The following is a 16,287-nucleotide window of genomic DNA, read 5'->3' as shown; positions in this document are numbered from 1 at the left end:
GGGGGCCAATCAGCGGGCGGCGGAACTCCGCTGGGCCAATGGGAGCTGCGCCGCGGAAGGCGCCGCCGTGGTGATGTCTGCGGCCGCCCAGTAGCGGCCGGAGGGTTGCTGGCCGGCGCCATGTCTAGCCGGGGAGTCTGGGGTCGCGTCCGGGAGAGGCTGCAGCGCTTCCCCGAGTTGCTGGCGGGTTGTGGGGAGCAGGTACGGGGCTAGCCCGCCCCCTTGTCGTCATGGCAACGACACCCTTCTCCCTCTCTCTCTCTTCCACGCCCAGGGGACACTTTTCATTGGGAGAGCTGAGCAATGCACGTGTGTGTTTGTGTGTGTTTAAAGTAATCCTTAAAACAAAAGATTAAATCAGATGTAATTTAGTGTCGATCTGTTAAAAATATGGGTGTGTGTGTGTGTGATATTTATTGATTTTCCAGATTTTTAACAGACCCACGCCAAATTGCATCTGATTTAATCTTTTGTTGTAAGGATTACTTTATTATTTGGCCAAAATTAAAAAGTAAATAAAGTAATTGTTATGTACTGAGTCCCCTCCCCTCTAAGTTCCAGTCCTGCCCGGGAGGTCGCATTCATAGTCCTCAAGGTACGCTGGCGGCCTACGTGTGCGTTGCGGCCTGGGGTGTTCCCTGGTCCGGGGTTCTGGTTCTGGCTCGTGTTCCAAGGATGCTGGCTGTGATGGGGCTGTTTGGTCTGGCGCAACCGGCTCGCTCAGTCGTGGTTCTGGTTCCGGTGTCCTTTCGGCCTCCCGGGACCTCTCTGTATTTACTGGTTCTGCCTCTCCTGCTGGCCCCTGCTGCTCTATGGGCCTCACTGCCCCACTGTTCCCCTGGGACTCCTCTGACCTGTCCTCCTCCTCCTGGTTTTCTCCCGGGAATCGTCGCCGTATCTGGTCACAGTGGCGGCGCCAGCATTGCCCCCCATCCGTTAGCACCTCGTACGACACGGGGCCAGTGACCCTGGTGACTGTGGCGGGTACCCATGCAGGGCCTGCCCCAAAATTCTTTGCGTACACTGGGTCCTGGGCCTCGAAGGTCCGGGGGTTCCTGCCTTCCCCCACCCCTACCTCATCCTGAGCTCTATCGGGGTGAAGGCGGTCCAATCTGATTGCAAGGCGCCGACCCATTAGTAGTTAAGCGGGGCTCCGGCCAGTCGTTGAGCTGGGGGTGCTGTGCTGTGCTAGAAGGAATGTGGCAAGGCGGTACTCCCAATCCCCTTGCGTCATGCGGCGAAGGGTGTCCTTGGTGGTCCGCACCATGCGTTCTGCTTGGCCATTGGTGGCAGGGTGGAATGGCGCTGAACGGATGTGGCGGATGGCGTTCTGCGCTGTGAAGGTTTGGAATTCTCCTGACGTAAATGCAGTCCCGTTGTCTGAGACGAGAGTGTCAGGGAGCCCATGCGTTGCAAACAGCCTGCGTAGTACCCGGATGGCTGCGGATGTAGAAGTGGATGGTACCAGTGCGACTTCCAGCCATTTGGTGTAGGAGTCCACCACTATGAAGAATGTTTTCCCCTGAAAGGGGCCAGCGAAGTCCACATGCAGGCGTGACCATGGTGCTCGGGCAGACTCCCAGGACTGGACTGGGGCCCTTGGGGGATCTGGGCGGGATTCTTGGCAGGCCTGGCAGTGTTTGACCCAGGCCTCTATCTCTCCGTCGATCCCCGGCCACCACACATAACTCCTGGCAAGGGCCTTCATTCTTACTACCCCTGGGTGTGTCTCGTGTAGGGCTGTGAGGACCCTTTTGCGGAGGGGCTGGGGAACAACGACCCTGCTTCCCCATAACAGGCACCCCTTGTGGGCCGACAGTTCATGTTTGCGGGTTGTGTAGCTGGCGAATTCTGGCCCGGGGCTGCTGCTGGGCCATCCCCTCCACACCCAGTCCAGGACCTGGGAGATGACCCTATCTTTCTTGGAATGGTGTGCAACTTCTTGTGCCTGAATGGGGCGGTCGGGAAGCAGCTCCAGGCTCATAACCTCTTGTGCAGGTGCCGGGTCGGGGCCTGTTTCTGGTAGTGGTAGCCTGCTGAGGGCGTCCGCATGGCCCATCGCCTTCCCAGGGCGGTGAATCAGTGCATACTGGTAGCTGGCAAGGAAAATTGACCACCTGAGGACACGAGGAGACAGCACTTGGGGGGTCTGCTTTTCGGGGGCAAACAAGCCAAGCAACGGTTTGTGGTCAGTCACCACGGTGAAGGGCCGCCCATACAAGAAATCATGGAATTTTTTTACTCCCTTCACGATTGCCAGGCCCTCCTTGTCGATTTGTGAGTAGTTCCGCTCGGTTGCGTTGAGTGTCTGGGAAAAGTATGCCACCGGTACCTCTCTTCCATCTGGGAGTTGGTGTCCCAGGACAGCGCCAATGCCATAGGGTGAGGCGTCGCATGCTAGCACCACCGGCAGCCTCTCGTCGAAGTGTGCCAAGACCGAGTTTGAGACAAGCAAGTCCTTGACTGCCTGGAATGCGGCCTCCTGGCGATGGCCCCACACCCAAGGGGCCCGCTTGTCCAGGAGTCTGTGTAGGGGCTCCGCTACCGCTGCCTTGTGGGGAAGGAAGGAATGGTAAAAGTTCAATAGTCCCAAGAAGGCCTGAAGTTCAGTCTTGTTCCTGGGCGCTGGGGCATCACAAATGGCCCGTACCTTGTCCCCAGTCGGGTGGACCCCTTCTGCGTCCACCATGAATCCCAGAAAGTCCACCTGGGGCACTCCTAGTAGACATTTTTCCCGCTTTACCTTGAGACCCGCTGTCTGGAAACGGTGCAGAACGGTGCGGAGGCGGTCCTCAAACTCCTCTGGTGTGGGCCCGGCAATCAACACATCATCGAAGAAGGGGGTGACGCCAGGAATCCCTTTAAGGAGAGAGTCCATTAGATTCTGGAATATGCCTGGTGCCACGCTGACACCGAATTGCAGCCGCTTTACCCTGAATGCTCCTCTGTGCGTCACAATCGTCTGTGCCTCTGCTGTTGCCTCATCTACTGGCAGCTGTTGATATGCTTGGGCCAAGTCCAGCTTGCCAAAAATTTTCGACCCAGCCAGGGTGGCAAGGACATGGCTGACCACTGGCACTGGGTATGCATGGGCCGTGAGGGCCTTGTTTATGGTACATTTGTAGTCTGCGCAGATGCGGACTGAGCCATTAGGCTTGACAGGTGTGACGATTGGGGTTTCCCAGGGGGCATTAGGTACCGGTTCCAGCACTCCTTGCTCCACGAGCCGGTCCAATTCCTCGTCTATACGGGGTTTCAGAGCGAACGGGACCCGGCGGGCCTTGAGCCTGACTGGTCGTACTGCGGGGTCAAGCTGTAGAGCAATGGGGGGGCCCGTATACTGTCCCAATTTCCCATCGAAAACCCCCGGAAATTCCTTGCATATGGCGTCCACGTCCACTTGTAAGCTAGTGTGGTTCACCCCGGTGACAGCTAGCCCCAGTGGTCCAAACCATGCCAATCCCAGTAAGCTAATGTAGGAGCCCTTGACCACAAGCAAGTCCAGTTGCCGCGTCCGCCCTCGGTATTGCACCCTGAAGGTCCCCACCCCCATTGTGGGGACCTTACGTTTCTGGAAGTCCCGGAGGGTGAATGGGGCCGGCCTGAGTTTGGGACCCCCAGTAGGACACAGTTTCCTTAAGGTCCTTGCCGAGATTATGGATAGAGTTGAACCCGTGTCAAGCTCCATGTGGCATGGGGCCCCCTCTATCTGTACCTCTACATAAATTTTCTCTATGTTGGGGTGGGGCAACTGGTATACCTGGAAGTCCGTGAGCTCTGTCGAGTTGCCTTGGTGCGTTGGGCCCCGGGACCTGGGGTTCTTGGATTGGTCGTCTGATGCCTGGTGTCGGGTGGGCCGAGCCCGACACACCCGGGCGATGTGTCCCGATTTTCTGCACTGTCTGCACTCTGCATTGCGGAAACGGCAGGTCCTCCTCTCATGACTTTCTCCACAGCTTGCGCAGTTCCCTCCTTCTCGTCGAGGCAGCTGTGGTATGTGGGCTGCTTGAGTGCGCTGCTGTACTCGGTGCACCTCCTCCCTGTCAGATCCTGAGTCGTCGGTGAGGTCTTCATGGTGGACCCTCGGTTGGGACGGCTGGCTCGGCCGTGCCTCTTGTGTCGACCTCTCGGCAGCTTCCGTTGCCAGGGCCTCCTCCAGAGCGACCTGGAACGTTAGGTTCTTCTTAGCGTAGAGGCGTCGTTGCAGCTTCTCATCCCTCAGGCCACCGACGAGGCGGTCACGAAGCATGTTCTCCAGCTCTGAGAAGTTGCAGAACCGGGCGGCTTGGCGGAGAGAGGTCACAAACCCAGTTATGGTTTCCCCAGGGGCTTGCCGCTTTGCGTAGAAGGCATTTCGACGAGCCACCACTGAGGGCTGTGGCGAAAAGTGCCCCTTCAGCTGTTCCATTATTGTTTTGTATGGAACAGTAGCAACGTCTTCAGGCGCAAGGAGAGCCCGGGCGATTTCAAATGTCTCCTCTCCGCAGACGCTGAAGAATATTGCCCTCTTCTTGGCGTCTTCATCATCGGTGACCCCTTTGGCTTCTAGGAGGAAGGTGAAACGGGAGGCGTACGCTTCCCAGTCTCCAGATGCTGGGTTGAACGGCGAGAAGTTGCTGTCAGTTGCCATTCTGAGTTCCTTGTGTCCCGGAGCTGAAGCCTGGATACACGGTGCGAGGCAGCGGTGCGGCAGGTGGCGGTGCTGCGGTGCTGTGTGTGGCAGTCAGCTCAGCGGGATCCCACCTTCGTCGCCAGTGAAATATACTCGGAGTCGCAAAGTGATTTCATGCTCTTTATTCAGCTCATAGTGGTGAGGAGGAATGAATGAATGTCCCCTCAAAGTATCTGCCTTATATACATTATTTACACAATGGGCTGCACATGATTGGCTAATTCCGGAATTGTACTGTAAACCAATCAGGTTGTGGATTCACTTCAATCTGGAGCATGATTGGGTGGTTCCTGCCAACCAATCATACTGCTGCATTGTTCTAGGACCAATCAGACTGCTGCATTCTGAATCCTATTGTTCTAGGACCAATCAGACTGCTGCCTTTTGGATCCTATTGTTCTAGGACCAATCAGACTGCTGCAGTTTGGATCCTATTCGACTCAGTACATAACAGTAATCCTTACAAGTAGATCAGTATCAGCAACCCCACCATGGGCGTAGCCAAGATTTTTGTTAGGTAAGGGCAGGGCTTTTGTTAGTGAGGAGGCAGAACTGACGTGATTTGGTCAGTTAGTTAAGTATTTCTAGTGTTTTACTTGATCTAGAGGGGCAGCTGACCCTCCCGATCCCCCTTGGCTACGCCCCATAGCTATCAACTTTTCCCTTTCCTTGCGAGGAATCCTATTCGGAATAAGGGAATTTCTCTTTTAAAAGGGGAAACATTGACAGCTATGCTGCGACCATAAACCCCACAAGTGCCACACAAAAGATCTCAGGCGAAAAGGCTGCCCGGGGTGGTGGGAAAACGTCCCTCCCCGCTGTATGTGAAAGGGAGAGCTTTGAAGGCGCTGACCGGCAGGCTGACAGATCAACCAATCCATGCTTCTTAAGTGCTTGCCCACCTTCCTGCAAGCTTTTTGCACGCACCACACACCCGTTGCATTCCCTCCCTGCAGAGTCCCCGCCCTAAAAATCTGAAAAAGAATGGCTAGGTGTTCTGGGCTTAGCCCTCAAGAAACCAGTGAGGTTGAACCAAGTATCTATGTGCTTGTATATTTAGATATAGCATCTGACTGGGATTGATCTTTGCAGGCCTCCGTGTACGGCAAGTGCGTTGCCTCCAAGACGACAGGCCACGGGGACCTGAAGAAGGATGCTTGTGCCAAGGAATTTGAGATGCTGATGGACTGCTTCATGAAGAGCGTGAGTCACTTGCATCTCCTTAACTTTGAGAGTGAGGCCAGCATCTTTATTTAGTGCTGCCCTTAGGCTGTGGACTACTACAGAATAGGAGAGCTAGGTCTCCCTTCTTTTTTTATGTTCCTGGAGCTCTAGAGCTGGGACAAGTAACCCTTTTTCAGCTCCAGAGCTGCATTCCCTTCTGGGCAGCCTTCAGAGGGTTGCATGGCAGTGGTGTGCAGAGCCAGAGTAAGTAAATATATATATATATATATATATATATATATATATATATATATATATATGCAGGTTTTGGTGTCCTCGGGTGTCTTCCCGTGTAAAAGTTGGGGTGTCTAGGCGACGTTTCGACGAGGTCTCACTCGTCATCTTCAGGCTGGTGCTTTCGGCTTCTTGTTACTGGAACAGAGCAGGATCTCAGTGTTTGAGTTCCTATAAATACTGTAGAGGGGGTGTGGTGTATAGCCTCCAATGTTCTGGGCAGAGAGGAAGTTCCCAGGCTAGTGTGCCTTTTCTTCTTTTGTTCCTTAATTACTTGAGAGATATCTTGAGTGATTTCTTGAGTGATATCCTGAGTACCACTTAGGTGGGTCATTAGACACCCCAACTTTTACACGGGAAGACACCCGAGGACACCAAAACCTGCATTCCTGTACCCGTGAAAATCTACGAAAGCAAATATATATATATATATATATATATATATATATATATATATATGAGGAGTAATTAATGTAAATTTTACCTTTGTACCTAGGCTAGGTTCTATGCCCCCTCCCCATCATTCTCTGTGTCTTTCATCCAGGCAAGCAAGAAGCATTTTCAGAATTCAGTGACAGATTCCAGCCAGGCCAGAACATGAGTAGAGTACAAGGCAGGGTCAGTGAGGGGCATGGCCTGGGGAGCATTCCAAGGGCCAGATAAGAGAGGCTTGGAGGACCACATTTAGCCCCAGGGCCTAAGGTTTACCACCCCTGCTCTAGGGGGTCTTATTGAGTAACAACCTAAGTAATTGCTATTCACCAGCCTGGGAAGCTTCCTTAAGCCACAGTTCATCCCATAAAAGTAACTTGCTGCGGTGAAAGACCTTTCTGCAAGGATGAGAACAAAACAAAAATTTTGCACACTCACATTAACGGGAAGTAGTTCTTTGCTGCTATTCTCACAGCCACCAAATAGGATACTGGGTGAGTTCAGGGACTGGAACCTGTGGCCGTCCATGTCTTGTTAGTTGCAACTTCCATCAGGCCAAAGCAGTGGTCAGGGATTATGGGAGTTGTACAACACTGGAGTGCCATAGGTTCCCCTTTTCCTAACCCTGGTGTGCTTCTGGCCTGTTCTGCAAGTATCTTAACACTTCGGAGGCTTGCCTCCACACTTGTGGCAGAAGAGGAATACCGTGGCACTTCTGTAGCATTTTCACAGCCCTGTAGCATTTTTTTATTATAAAGAAACACCAATTCAGAGTTGAAATCTGAGAGTCCATGTAGCTTATCTCTGAAAGCACTAATGTTTTTCATTTGGTATAAAATAAACCATATCTTCTATTTAGCACAACTGGTGCCAGAAATGCCCATGGCTCCGCATGTATCTACTATAGAGTCTGAATTCACTACTAGCCTCTATGATCAAAGGGCCTGCTATCAGAAACATTCATTTCATGTTTTGCAGGATGGGGAGTTTTGACCAAAGCAGCTGCTAAAAAGCAGTTTGTGGTCTTTAAGAGAAACTATTTGCATTAGCCTATGCCAAGCTGTTTTCCTCCCGATGTTTTGGACTACAACTCCCATTAGGCTGTGCTGTTGTGCTGATGGGAGTTGTAGTCCAAAACATCTGGCGCTCAAATGCATAATTACAAGGATCTTTGCATGGTAATTACAGGTATCCTGCTTTAAATTGGAGTTTAGCATATTGGAGTCGCCCATCAGAAGAGGAAAGGGTTGGTGTACTCCTTTTTTTAAGATCACGTTTTATGGTGCAGCGTATATATCAACAGATACTTACATAATCCTTAATTAGTGATATGAATCCTAGTGACAATGACTCATCAGAATGTATCATCATTTACAGGCAAAAAGGAATGTAAAGTGAAGTACTGAAGACACACAACTGACTGCAAACTTGGATTTATAGTTGTTTTTGTGTGCTGGATCCACACATATTGTACCAAGGAGAGAGATTTATTTGTTTTTTTAAAAAAATAAAGTTTGCAATATATGCAGATCTATGCCTGTTCAAATTACACACGTAAACAAGCTTTGTTCGGAACTAATTTTTCTAAGACCCTGTGCATCTGGGTTTTTTATTTAAATATGGTGTAAACATGTCTGATACACAGTTTGGGGTGGGGGGCAGGGAGCGAGCAAAATACTACATCATGGACTGGAAGGCATGGAAAGACTGTTCAATCAACCTTTTGCACTACAAGAGGATCCCTGTTATAGTCAATCTGATGATGGAAGCGCTGCAAGCAAGAAGGGCTTGATAAATTTGCACTTTTACCACAGCTGCCTGATTGACAAAATATGGAATTAGTAAATAAGCAGCCCTCCTTCCTTTCTCCTCAGTGTAAATGCCTGTGGGATAGTTAAATTAGCTGTTAGTATCAATGTTGCTCCGAGGATTTACTCGTTCCCTTCCTACTTACAGGAACAAAATGCAAAGTAGAGCACTGCAGCTAGAGCTTTGCTCAAGATAGTTGGTTTTTGTTAATTCCAGTTCTTGAAGATTTGGGGCAAGGAAATATGAAGGCCCAGGGTGTCAGGACTCCATAATAGCCTTTGTTAATTTGTGGCGGGAAAACATATTAAAAAATAATAATACCCTGAACCCTGCCGTGTTGAGGAATCTGTAACTGCATGCCTGATTTCCCTTCTGAACATGCATTTCCTAATTGAAGCTTTGAAAAAAAAATCTAATCAGTGAAACTGCCTAAGGAGAAAAAGGCTTTATAGGCCAAGGTTACTGAACAGCTTAGTAATCCGCCCACTAGAAGTGCAAAGATTGGTGCAGCGTTGTGGCTCCTACTTACCAAAGAAAGCCAGTGAGTCCTTCATCATTGTAGGCACCCAAGGCCAAAGAGCTATGAAGGTTCTTAGGACAATTTTAGACAAGTGTTCAAATCTGGAGTCAAGTCTCCATTTAGATAGGTATTTTGAGTGGGCCCTGTATCAAAGAACACTGGATTCATGACTTCTTTTTTTAATGTGGATGGATGTAAGTAAAAATATTTAAAACTGTCATTCAACCGAATACCTCTAAATCTATTTTACAAGTGTGCCTCGCAAACTGATTTACTCACAGTATATGTAAAGCATTGGCAGCAAAATGGCTGGAAACAAGCAATGGCCCCCTGGTACTTAGTAAGAGCATAACTGAATTTCCGATTCCCCAGATTTATGCTAAACACTCTCAAGTTGATGGCTCTTTGGGTGGCATTTGAGTTCAAGAGAATGTAAAAGACTTGAAACCAAGCCAAGATCAACAGGAGAGGAAGGGACACTTCCTTACTGGTGCATATTGGTTGCAGATTAGAAATCACATTCTGTGAAATACGAACAAATGTTATTTGCATCAAGGACAACAAAAGGCTCCAGGTGAAAATGCTAGCATTTACTTTATTTGTTTGTGCAGCCTGCCCATAATCCACCAGGTGCAGTCCACAGCCTCCTTCCCCAGATTTCACTCTCCACAATTGTATGGAGATGGCTTGTTTAAAATTCAGTTGCTCTATCGAGCGTTGTCACAAGTATCTTTGGTCCTTTAGTTACAGAACAGGCACAGCACATGATCACATCGCTCTTGATCAGAAAAAGCCTGACAAGGACATACAGGGACATCTCCATAACCCTTTAATATTAAAGCAACTTTCCTGGTATTTACAAATAGAACACATGTAGAAAGATCATACAAACATTTAACCCCTTTTTACTTAACAAATGAAACTGAAGTAACAGCAGTCTCAGCTGTGGCTGAACTGTGCTTTGAGCAGCATTACTACTTGAGGTGGTCGCATGTAATGCTAAACCATGGGTATGAGAACAAGCTGCAGTAAGCCTCTGGTGCAAAAAAGATGCAAGGCTGTGATCAGAAGCTTACACTTCTGGTTTAATGTGGGGTAGCCCACATGATAGCTTCCAGATGTTGATAGACTGTAACTCCCAGCGTCTGACCATGCTGAGTGGAGCTGATGGGAGTTGCAGTCCAAAATATATGGAAGACACCACATTAGCCACACCTTAATGTTGCATCTGAATCCCACTCTATGATCAACCTTAACTATATAGTTTGTTTAAGCAAGCCAGTTTCTTACCTGAAGTTGGCTGTTCTAGCAAACCATAGTTAAGATTAAACACGGTTTGTTGTGTTCAGGTGATGTAGAAAGTTTTGTTTAAAAGTTGTTGTTTTTAAAGCTCACATCACAGGAGGGAAATATATACACTCAAGGCTTGCTTAGGTTTGTTCTCGTAACACTAAACTATGGTTTAGTGATATGTCCAGATCAGCCCAGTGAGTCTTCTGAAGATTAAGGCTATAATGACAATCGTGCTTATGACAAGGCAAAATGTCCCTCAAAGTAGGTTAAGTGGAACCAGCCACATTTCTCCGTCTCCTTTAATGGAGACACATCAAGCACACTTCACAGGCAAGATACGGCAAAGGCAGGATCTAGCTCTGCCTCACTTGTCAAGACTGTGATGGTATTGCTATTTTCCTAATAGCAATGCCGTCACAGGTATTTCTGCACCCTAAACCCATAACTGTTCCAGATAAACAGACTGATAGGAGAAAGAGGCCAATTTACAGACTCGAAGACCCTGCTTGTTTATAACAAAACATTCCCACAGTGCCAAATTCTATTATTTCTGCAGCATGGAGAATCTTAGATTAGATGGGAAGATACCATCAGCTGTTAGGGGCATCCAAGAGTCAAATGCTTTCCAGTTTCACCGCATCGTTTATCAACAGCAAATGCCACAAACCCTACCAGGAGGCCTGAAACCAAGCGGCGCTCTGCTCAAGCGCACGAGCACCTTTCACAAACGCTTGGACTGTTGGACCAGGTAGAGGTAGCTTTAAACAGCGCTGCCTGCACTTGCCAAATGGAGGAGAGAGGTAGACGCAGGCTGGCCCACTGGAATAAAGCTGACTTGGAATCTCTTCGTTTTGCTTCCTTTAAATTGCTTCCTCTTGCAGCAGGTGGCTGGCAGAGTTTTCATGCACAGTATGGTTCCATAATGCACTTGGGATAGGAATGTATTAAAAGCATAAACCTAATATTTGATAGTTGAGCAAGAGGAGGAAATGATGGGCAATCTCTTTATTGCTAACGTGGACCCCTGATGCATCAGAACAGCCGCTTATGAGCTTGTTTAAGGATGCCTCTGACACTAACTAGCTTTGTGTTTCTGGACCCATTAAACTGATGGAATGTCTTCTCACTTGAGACACTCATGAAACTCCCCCCCCCCTTCTTCCCAAAGGCATATCAACCCATTCCCCAAATAACAGAAGAATCCAAAATTAATTTAAAGGCAGGCGGGGGGACCTGTGGCCCTCGAGGTGGTGCTGGAATACAACCCCCACTATCCCTTTCCACTGCCTGCGATGGGAACTGGAGTCCAACAACATCTGGAGGGTCCCAGGTTCCCCCTCCCCACTGTAAGGGATGTGAGCGGAGAGGCAGATTTGATCTAGATCAAACAGCAAGCATGAAAACGAGTTCCAGTTCCAAACACACAGAAGTTAAAGGAAATAGTTAAAAGGCAACTGAGCGAGAATAAAATGCAAATGCTTCTTTGGAAAGGTGGCAAGCACAAAGCACTCCAAAACTGAGATGCTCTGCAGGTTAGCCACCAGCAGAAATGAGGGGAAGGGACAAGCTGTTGCAGTACTGAAGTATGAAAGTGGCTGGGCAGCGATGCAATTTCTTCTTCCCTCAAGACTGCACCAGTCAAATTTGTCCGGTTCAGATAGAGCTAGCTGATTTAGGCTGCCAACAGCTGCATCTCCAACTGCAGGCAGCTCAGTAACAAGGCATCCCAAAATGGCCCGACGTTTGGTCTCAGTCATGCAAAGCCTTCCTCTCTCACCCCTCCTCCTCCTCCTCTGCCACAGTTATCTGTTTAATCTGCCGACTATGAAGTGCTTGCTGGGCACCTTCTGCTGCCTGGTTCAAGTGAGTCTCCAGCGCACTGCGGAGGTCATTGACTTTCACATCTGGGAGGGGGTTTAGTCCAATTATCACATCCCCTGTCTCGCTCTCTTCTTCCTCAAGGTCCCGCCTCCTACGGCGCAGGTCTAGGTCAGCCTGCAACTTGAGGTCTCTGTTGGGTTTGGCATTTTCATGCTCCCTGGGGGCAAGCCTAGCCTTCTCTGGCTTCACAGCAGGGTCGTGTTCGGACTCCTGTAACTTCTCTGGTTCTTTTCGCTTGCTCTCCAAATCCGGCCCTGGCTCATTGGCACGATGGGGCTGTGGGCTGTGGCCTCCGGCTGCCACCCCCTCTTTACTACCGCCCCCCTGGCCTTGCAGTTTACCAATGTGGTCCAAAGGTAACGCTTGCTTCTCTCCAACTTTCTCAACCTTCATGACTCCTGGGACCTCCAGGTTCTCGTGCATGTTCTCAGAAACTTTTGGTTTATGAGCAGGATCTGCTTGCTTTTCTTGATGACGGGGCGCCTCTTTGTTCATCTCCCTGGCAAGCGGCTCTCTCTCGGAGACTCTTGGAGCAATCTTCTCACCCGCCACATGAACTTTGGCTGCATCAGGCATCTCTCTTTGGCCTACAGCTCTTTGCGCAACCTCAACCATTTTCTGGACATTCTTGATCTTTTCCAGGGTGTTTTGGGCCATTTGAGTATCCTGGCCTTCTTTCAACCCCACAATCTTTAGTTGCTTTTCCTGGTGATGCCCACCAGCCCTGGCTACCTGTGAGTCGCTTCTGACTGGCTCCACTAACTTCCCAGCTTGATTTTTCCCAGCTTGGTGTAGTGAAATCTTCTCAGCCTCATTTGGATGAGCTGCAGGGATTTTAGGTGGAGCTCCAGTAAATTTGCTGTCTGCTTGCTGCTCTCCTGTGGCCTGTTGTCTTCCCTGGCCATTAGAATCTTGGGGGTGGTTGTCAAGCCCATGCAGAGGACGATCCAGTCCATTATTTGGTATAATCTTTCCAACGTCTTCAAATTTATCTTCAAGACCATCCTCTCTCTCCTTGCTTTTGAGGATAGGCAGGTCAGGTTCTTGGTGTATTTCTGCTGCAGAGAAAAGCAAACAGCTCTTAGTTATTGCATGTTCTAACAAAAGGGAAATCTCCCTACTGACAACAACCGGGGAGTTCACACAACAGCCTCATAAGGAGGTCACACCATTTCCCACCCCAAATTCTCCCTACCGCCGCTCACCCCTGACTGCCATGGTGACCAGGTTAATTTTGAAACTCATAAACAAGGGCAGCAATGTAGTAAAGCAGAGAGGCTCCTCCTAAGCTTCAGGCTTCCTGCAGCTCTGAACAGCTTCCGAGAAATGTGGATGTCTCCCCAAACCCCAATGTCGCCTTTCCTCCACTTCCATCTATCCTCCTGTGGTTTCCAATTACACACAAGTGAGAATTTTCACGCCAGGAAACAGCTTCTGCTATGCTGGCTTCCAGAATGGCTTTGTATTGCTAGATGCAGAGGAGGGAATTGGAGAAGAAGCATTCCTAGGGCAAAGCTGAAGAAATGGGCTCTGTTCATGGTCCACTGATACCACCCTTCTCAGAGTGGCTCCCCAACCCCTATTAATTCATTTATTTATTTTATTATTATTATTATTATTATTATTATTATTATTATTATTATTATTATTTACCTTGCTTTGGCTTTTCCTCTCCTTCCTCCTCTTGCCTCTGCTGGTGGATCTCCTTGTGCTGCTCCTCAATCACAGCCAGAAGCTTTGCTTGCTGATCTAAGAGCTGCTTCTGCTGAACCTGCTGTTCCTTAATCACTTCTAACAAGGCTGCATGGTCCAGCTCCTTCTCCTTCCCAGCTTCTAGAAAGAGAGAGGGGAGGGGAGAGGAAATGGGGCTGGAATGAATGCACCCCAATGGTCTACCATACACAGGAATTCGGAAAGAGTAGTAGTGGGCATGCTACTGTCTCCACAAAACACTTGCATAGCCTTGCACTTATCGGATCTTGAGGTCCTAGCTCACTTTGGTACCTATGGCCACAAGAAACCCAATTCCCCAAGCACCTTCTGGAAATAAATTATCATTCTGGGGTCGTTTTCTCTTGCCATGTCTTCTTTTGTCTGTACACTGAACACCGGCAATGCCCAATGCATTTCAAAGGAGGGAGGGGCAGCTCTTTCCAAAGGGAAGTTGAGTTTGGATCAAAGCGAAATGGAAAACCAAGGCAGGCAGAGGGAACGAACTGCGTGACATTCAAAAGGAAGCGGTACTTCAAGTGAGGGTGTTTCAGGCGCGTTGAGATTAAATGGTTTGGGAGCTGTGAAGGAACCGATGAAATCTCAAGAGAGATTCCAGGGTGAGGTGCCCAGTCAAAAGCAAGCCACGGACGGTGTGAAGACTCGAGTACTTGCAGGAAGTTCAAGCTTAAAAACGCACAGTGCTTTTTCACAAGCGCCTTCAACGTACACTCTATGTATAAATTCAAATCCTGGAGGTTTACGGTTAAAAGTTGCAATTTATTTTGATCCATACCTGCAACTAGCTTTTTAATCTTGGCTGTTTCAGTCCCATTGTGAAGCAGAAGGGAAAAAGACATTATGAAACCATGGCTTTTTTTTTGTGTAGAAGAAAGAAAGAAAACAAGTAATCAAACGTATAGACATGTACCACAAGGAGATTTTTTATAGACAACACAGGTCTTTTTATTTCAGGCTGATCTTAACCCAAGCCAGCTTTCAGACGGAGGACTAGGAGACATCCTATAGTGGGTCACACAGTGACTCAGGCAGCCTATTCTCCTCAGTGTAAGCAGACAAGTCATTCTCAGGTGTTCGGTCTGTTTTCTCCTACACAAACCTTGAATCTTGGCGGCCTATTGGCTTCCTGCTGGCTCCCTTCTACTCCTCTTCCACTCTCACAATGGGTACTTTTTGGGCTAAGGCAGTGTTACCCAAACTTGGGTCTCCAGCTCTTTTGGGACTACAACTCCCATCATCCCTAGCGAGCAAGACCAGTGGTCAGGGATGATGGGAACTGTAGTCCAAACACAGCTGAAGGCCCAGGTTTGGGAAACACTGGGCTAAGGGAAGAAAAGCCACATCCCTGTTCACTGGAACCGACCGTCTAAGCAGGAATTACTGCCTGCCATCCAAAGGGACAACGTAGCCAGAGTCAATTCAGGCACCTTTCCCCCTGCCTGAGTTTGAACTGCACACTAGGCCTCATCCAAGCCACCTTGCATGTGTGGATCCAGCTCCGTGTTGCATATCTGAGCAGACACACCCACCGGATAAGATATTGAGATCATTTCCCTTCTTCTTCTTTTGTCCTTTTCTCTGATCAATAATTTTATTTATTTGTGTTTCTGGTATAATTCCATGTCAACAAAATGTAGACAAAAATACAGTCGTACCTTGGATCCCAAACGCCCTGGAACTCAAGACGTTTTGGCTCCCAAACGCCGCAAACCCGGAAGTGATTGTTCTGGTTTGGAAACGTTCTTTTGGAACCTGAACATCCGACTGGGCTTCTGTGGCTTCTGATTGGCTGCAGGAGCTGCCTGCAGCCAATCAGAAGCTGTGATTTGGTTTCCGAACATTTTGGAAGTTGAATGGACTTCCGGAACGGATTCTGTTCGACTTCCAAGGCATGACTCTAATACAATAAGAAAAGAAATATGTGCATTTGCTCCCCTCCATATGCACAGATTCATGAAAGTATGCCATGGTTTAAAATTTGAAACGAGCGATACCGGGAGGTTCCACTTTGTCAGGGAATCACAGCAATGCTCAATTCCTTGTGCCCATGGGTATGTAGAGAATATTTGGAGCTCCTCTTTGAGAAAGCACTCTGCACATGTTTAAATGCAATATTTTTGCATGTGCTGTACAAGTCTAACATGGGGAGGGAGCAGGGTTTAAAAACTGTGACACCCTCATCTCAAAAGCACACCAGCCTTGCCTAGGAATCTCTCTTATTCAGGCTCGGCAATTACGAAAGATACTTCTAAGTTTCTACATAGCGTGATCACTATTGTCACGTAGGAATTCATGTAAGAGAACACACCTTCTTACTGTTAACTCCCTATAGCTTTTACCCATCTTTCCCCTTACATATTTGCTAATGAGACACCTGCCAGCTTACCTTTCCTACATGGAGGTCACACTGACCATATGGCCCCTTGAATTACCTTATTTAGAACACTCAGCTCGTAGCTTACTCTCAGGGCTCTTGCTACTTCCTAATTAA

At 48.6% G+C, this 16,287-nt stretch overlaps 1 protein-coding gene across 2 annotated transcripts in view; it reads right to left on the bottom strand.

Annotated features, from left to right (window-relative positions):
• Positions 1–9,466: 9,466 nt before the first annotated feature.
• The window catches only part of SLC38A10 (solute carrier family 38 member 10), an 81,121-nt gene continuing 74,300 nt past the window's right edge, over positions 9,467–16,287 (bottom strand). Inside the window, exons 15-16 of one of the 2 annotated variants that reach the window (XM_081849560.1) lie at positions 13,719–13,898; positions 9,467–13,123 (exon numbers count right to left, since the gene is read on the bottom strand). In XM_081849560.1, coding sequence (XP_081705686.1) covers positions 11,958–13,123; positions 13,719–13,898 — 1,346 coding nt within the window. In that variant the 3' untranslated portion in view covers positions 9,467–11,957. The remainder of the gene's footprint in view (positions 13,124–13,718; positions 13,899–16,287) is intronic. The other variant, XM_081849561.1, reaches the window with a different exon arrangement.

This window comes from Podarcis erhardii (assembly GCF_964252035.2).
Source record: "Podarcis erhardii genome assembly, chromosome: 2".
NCBI classification, from domain to species: domain Eukaryota; kingdom Metazoa; phylum Chordata; class Lepidosauria; order Squamata; family Lacertidae; genus Podarcis; species Podarcis erhardii.
The sequence above is the reverse complement of the archived record's forward strand: the minus strand, read 5'-3'. Positions and strand labels throughout refer to the sequence as shown.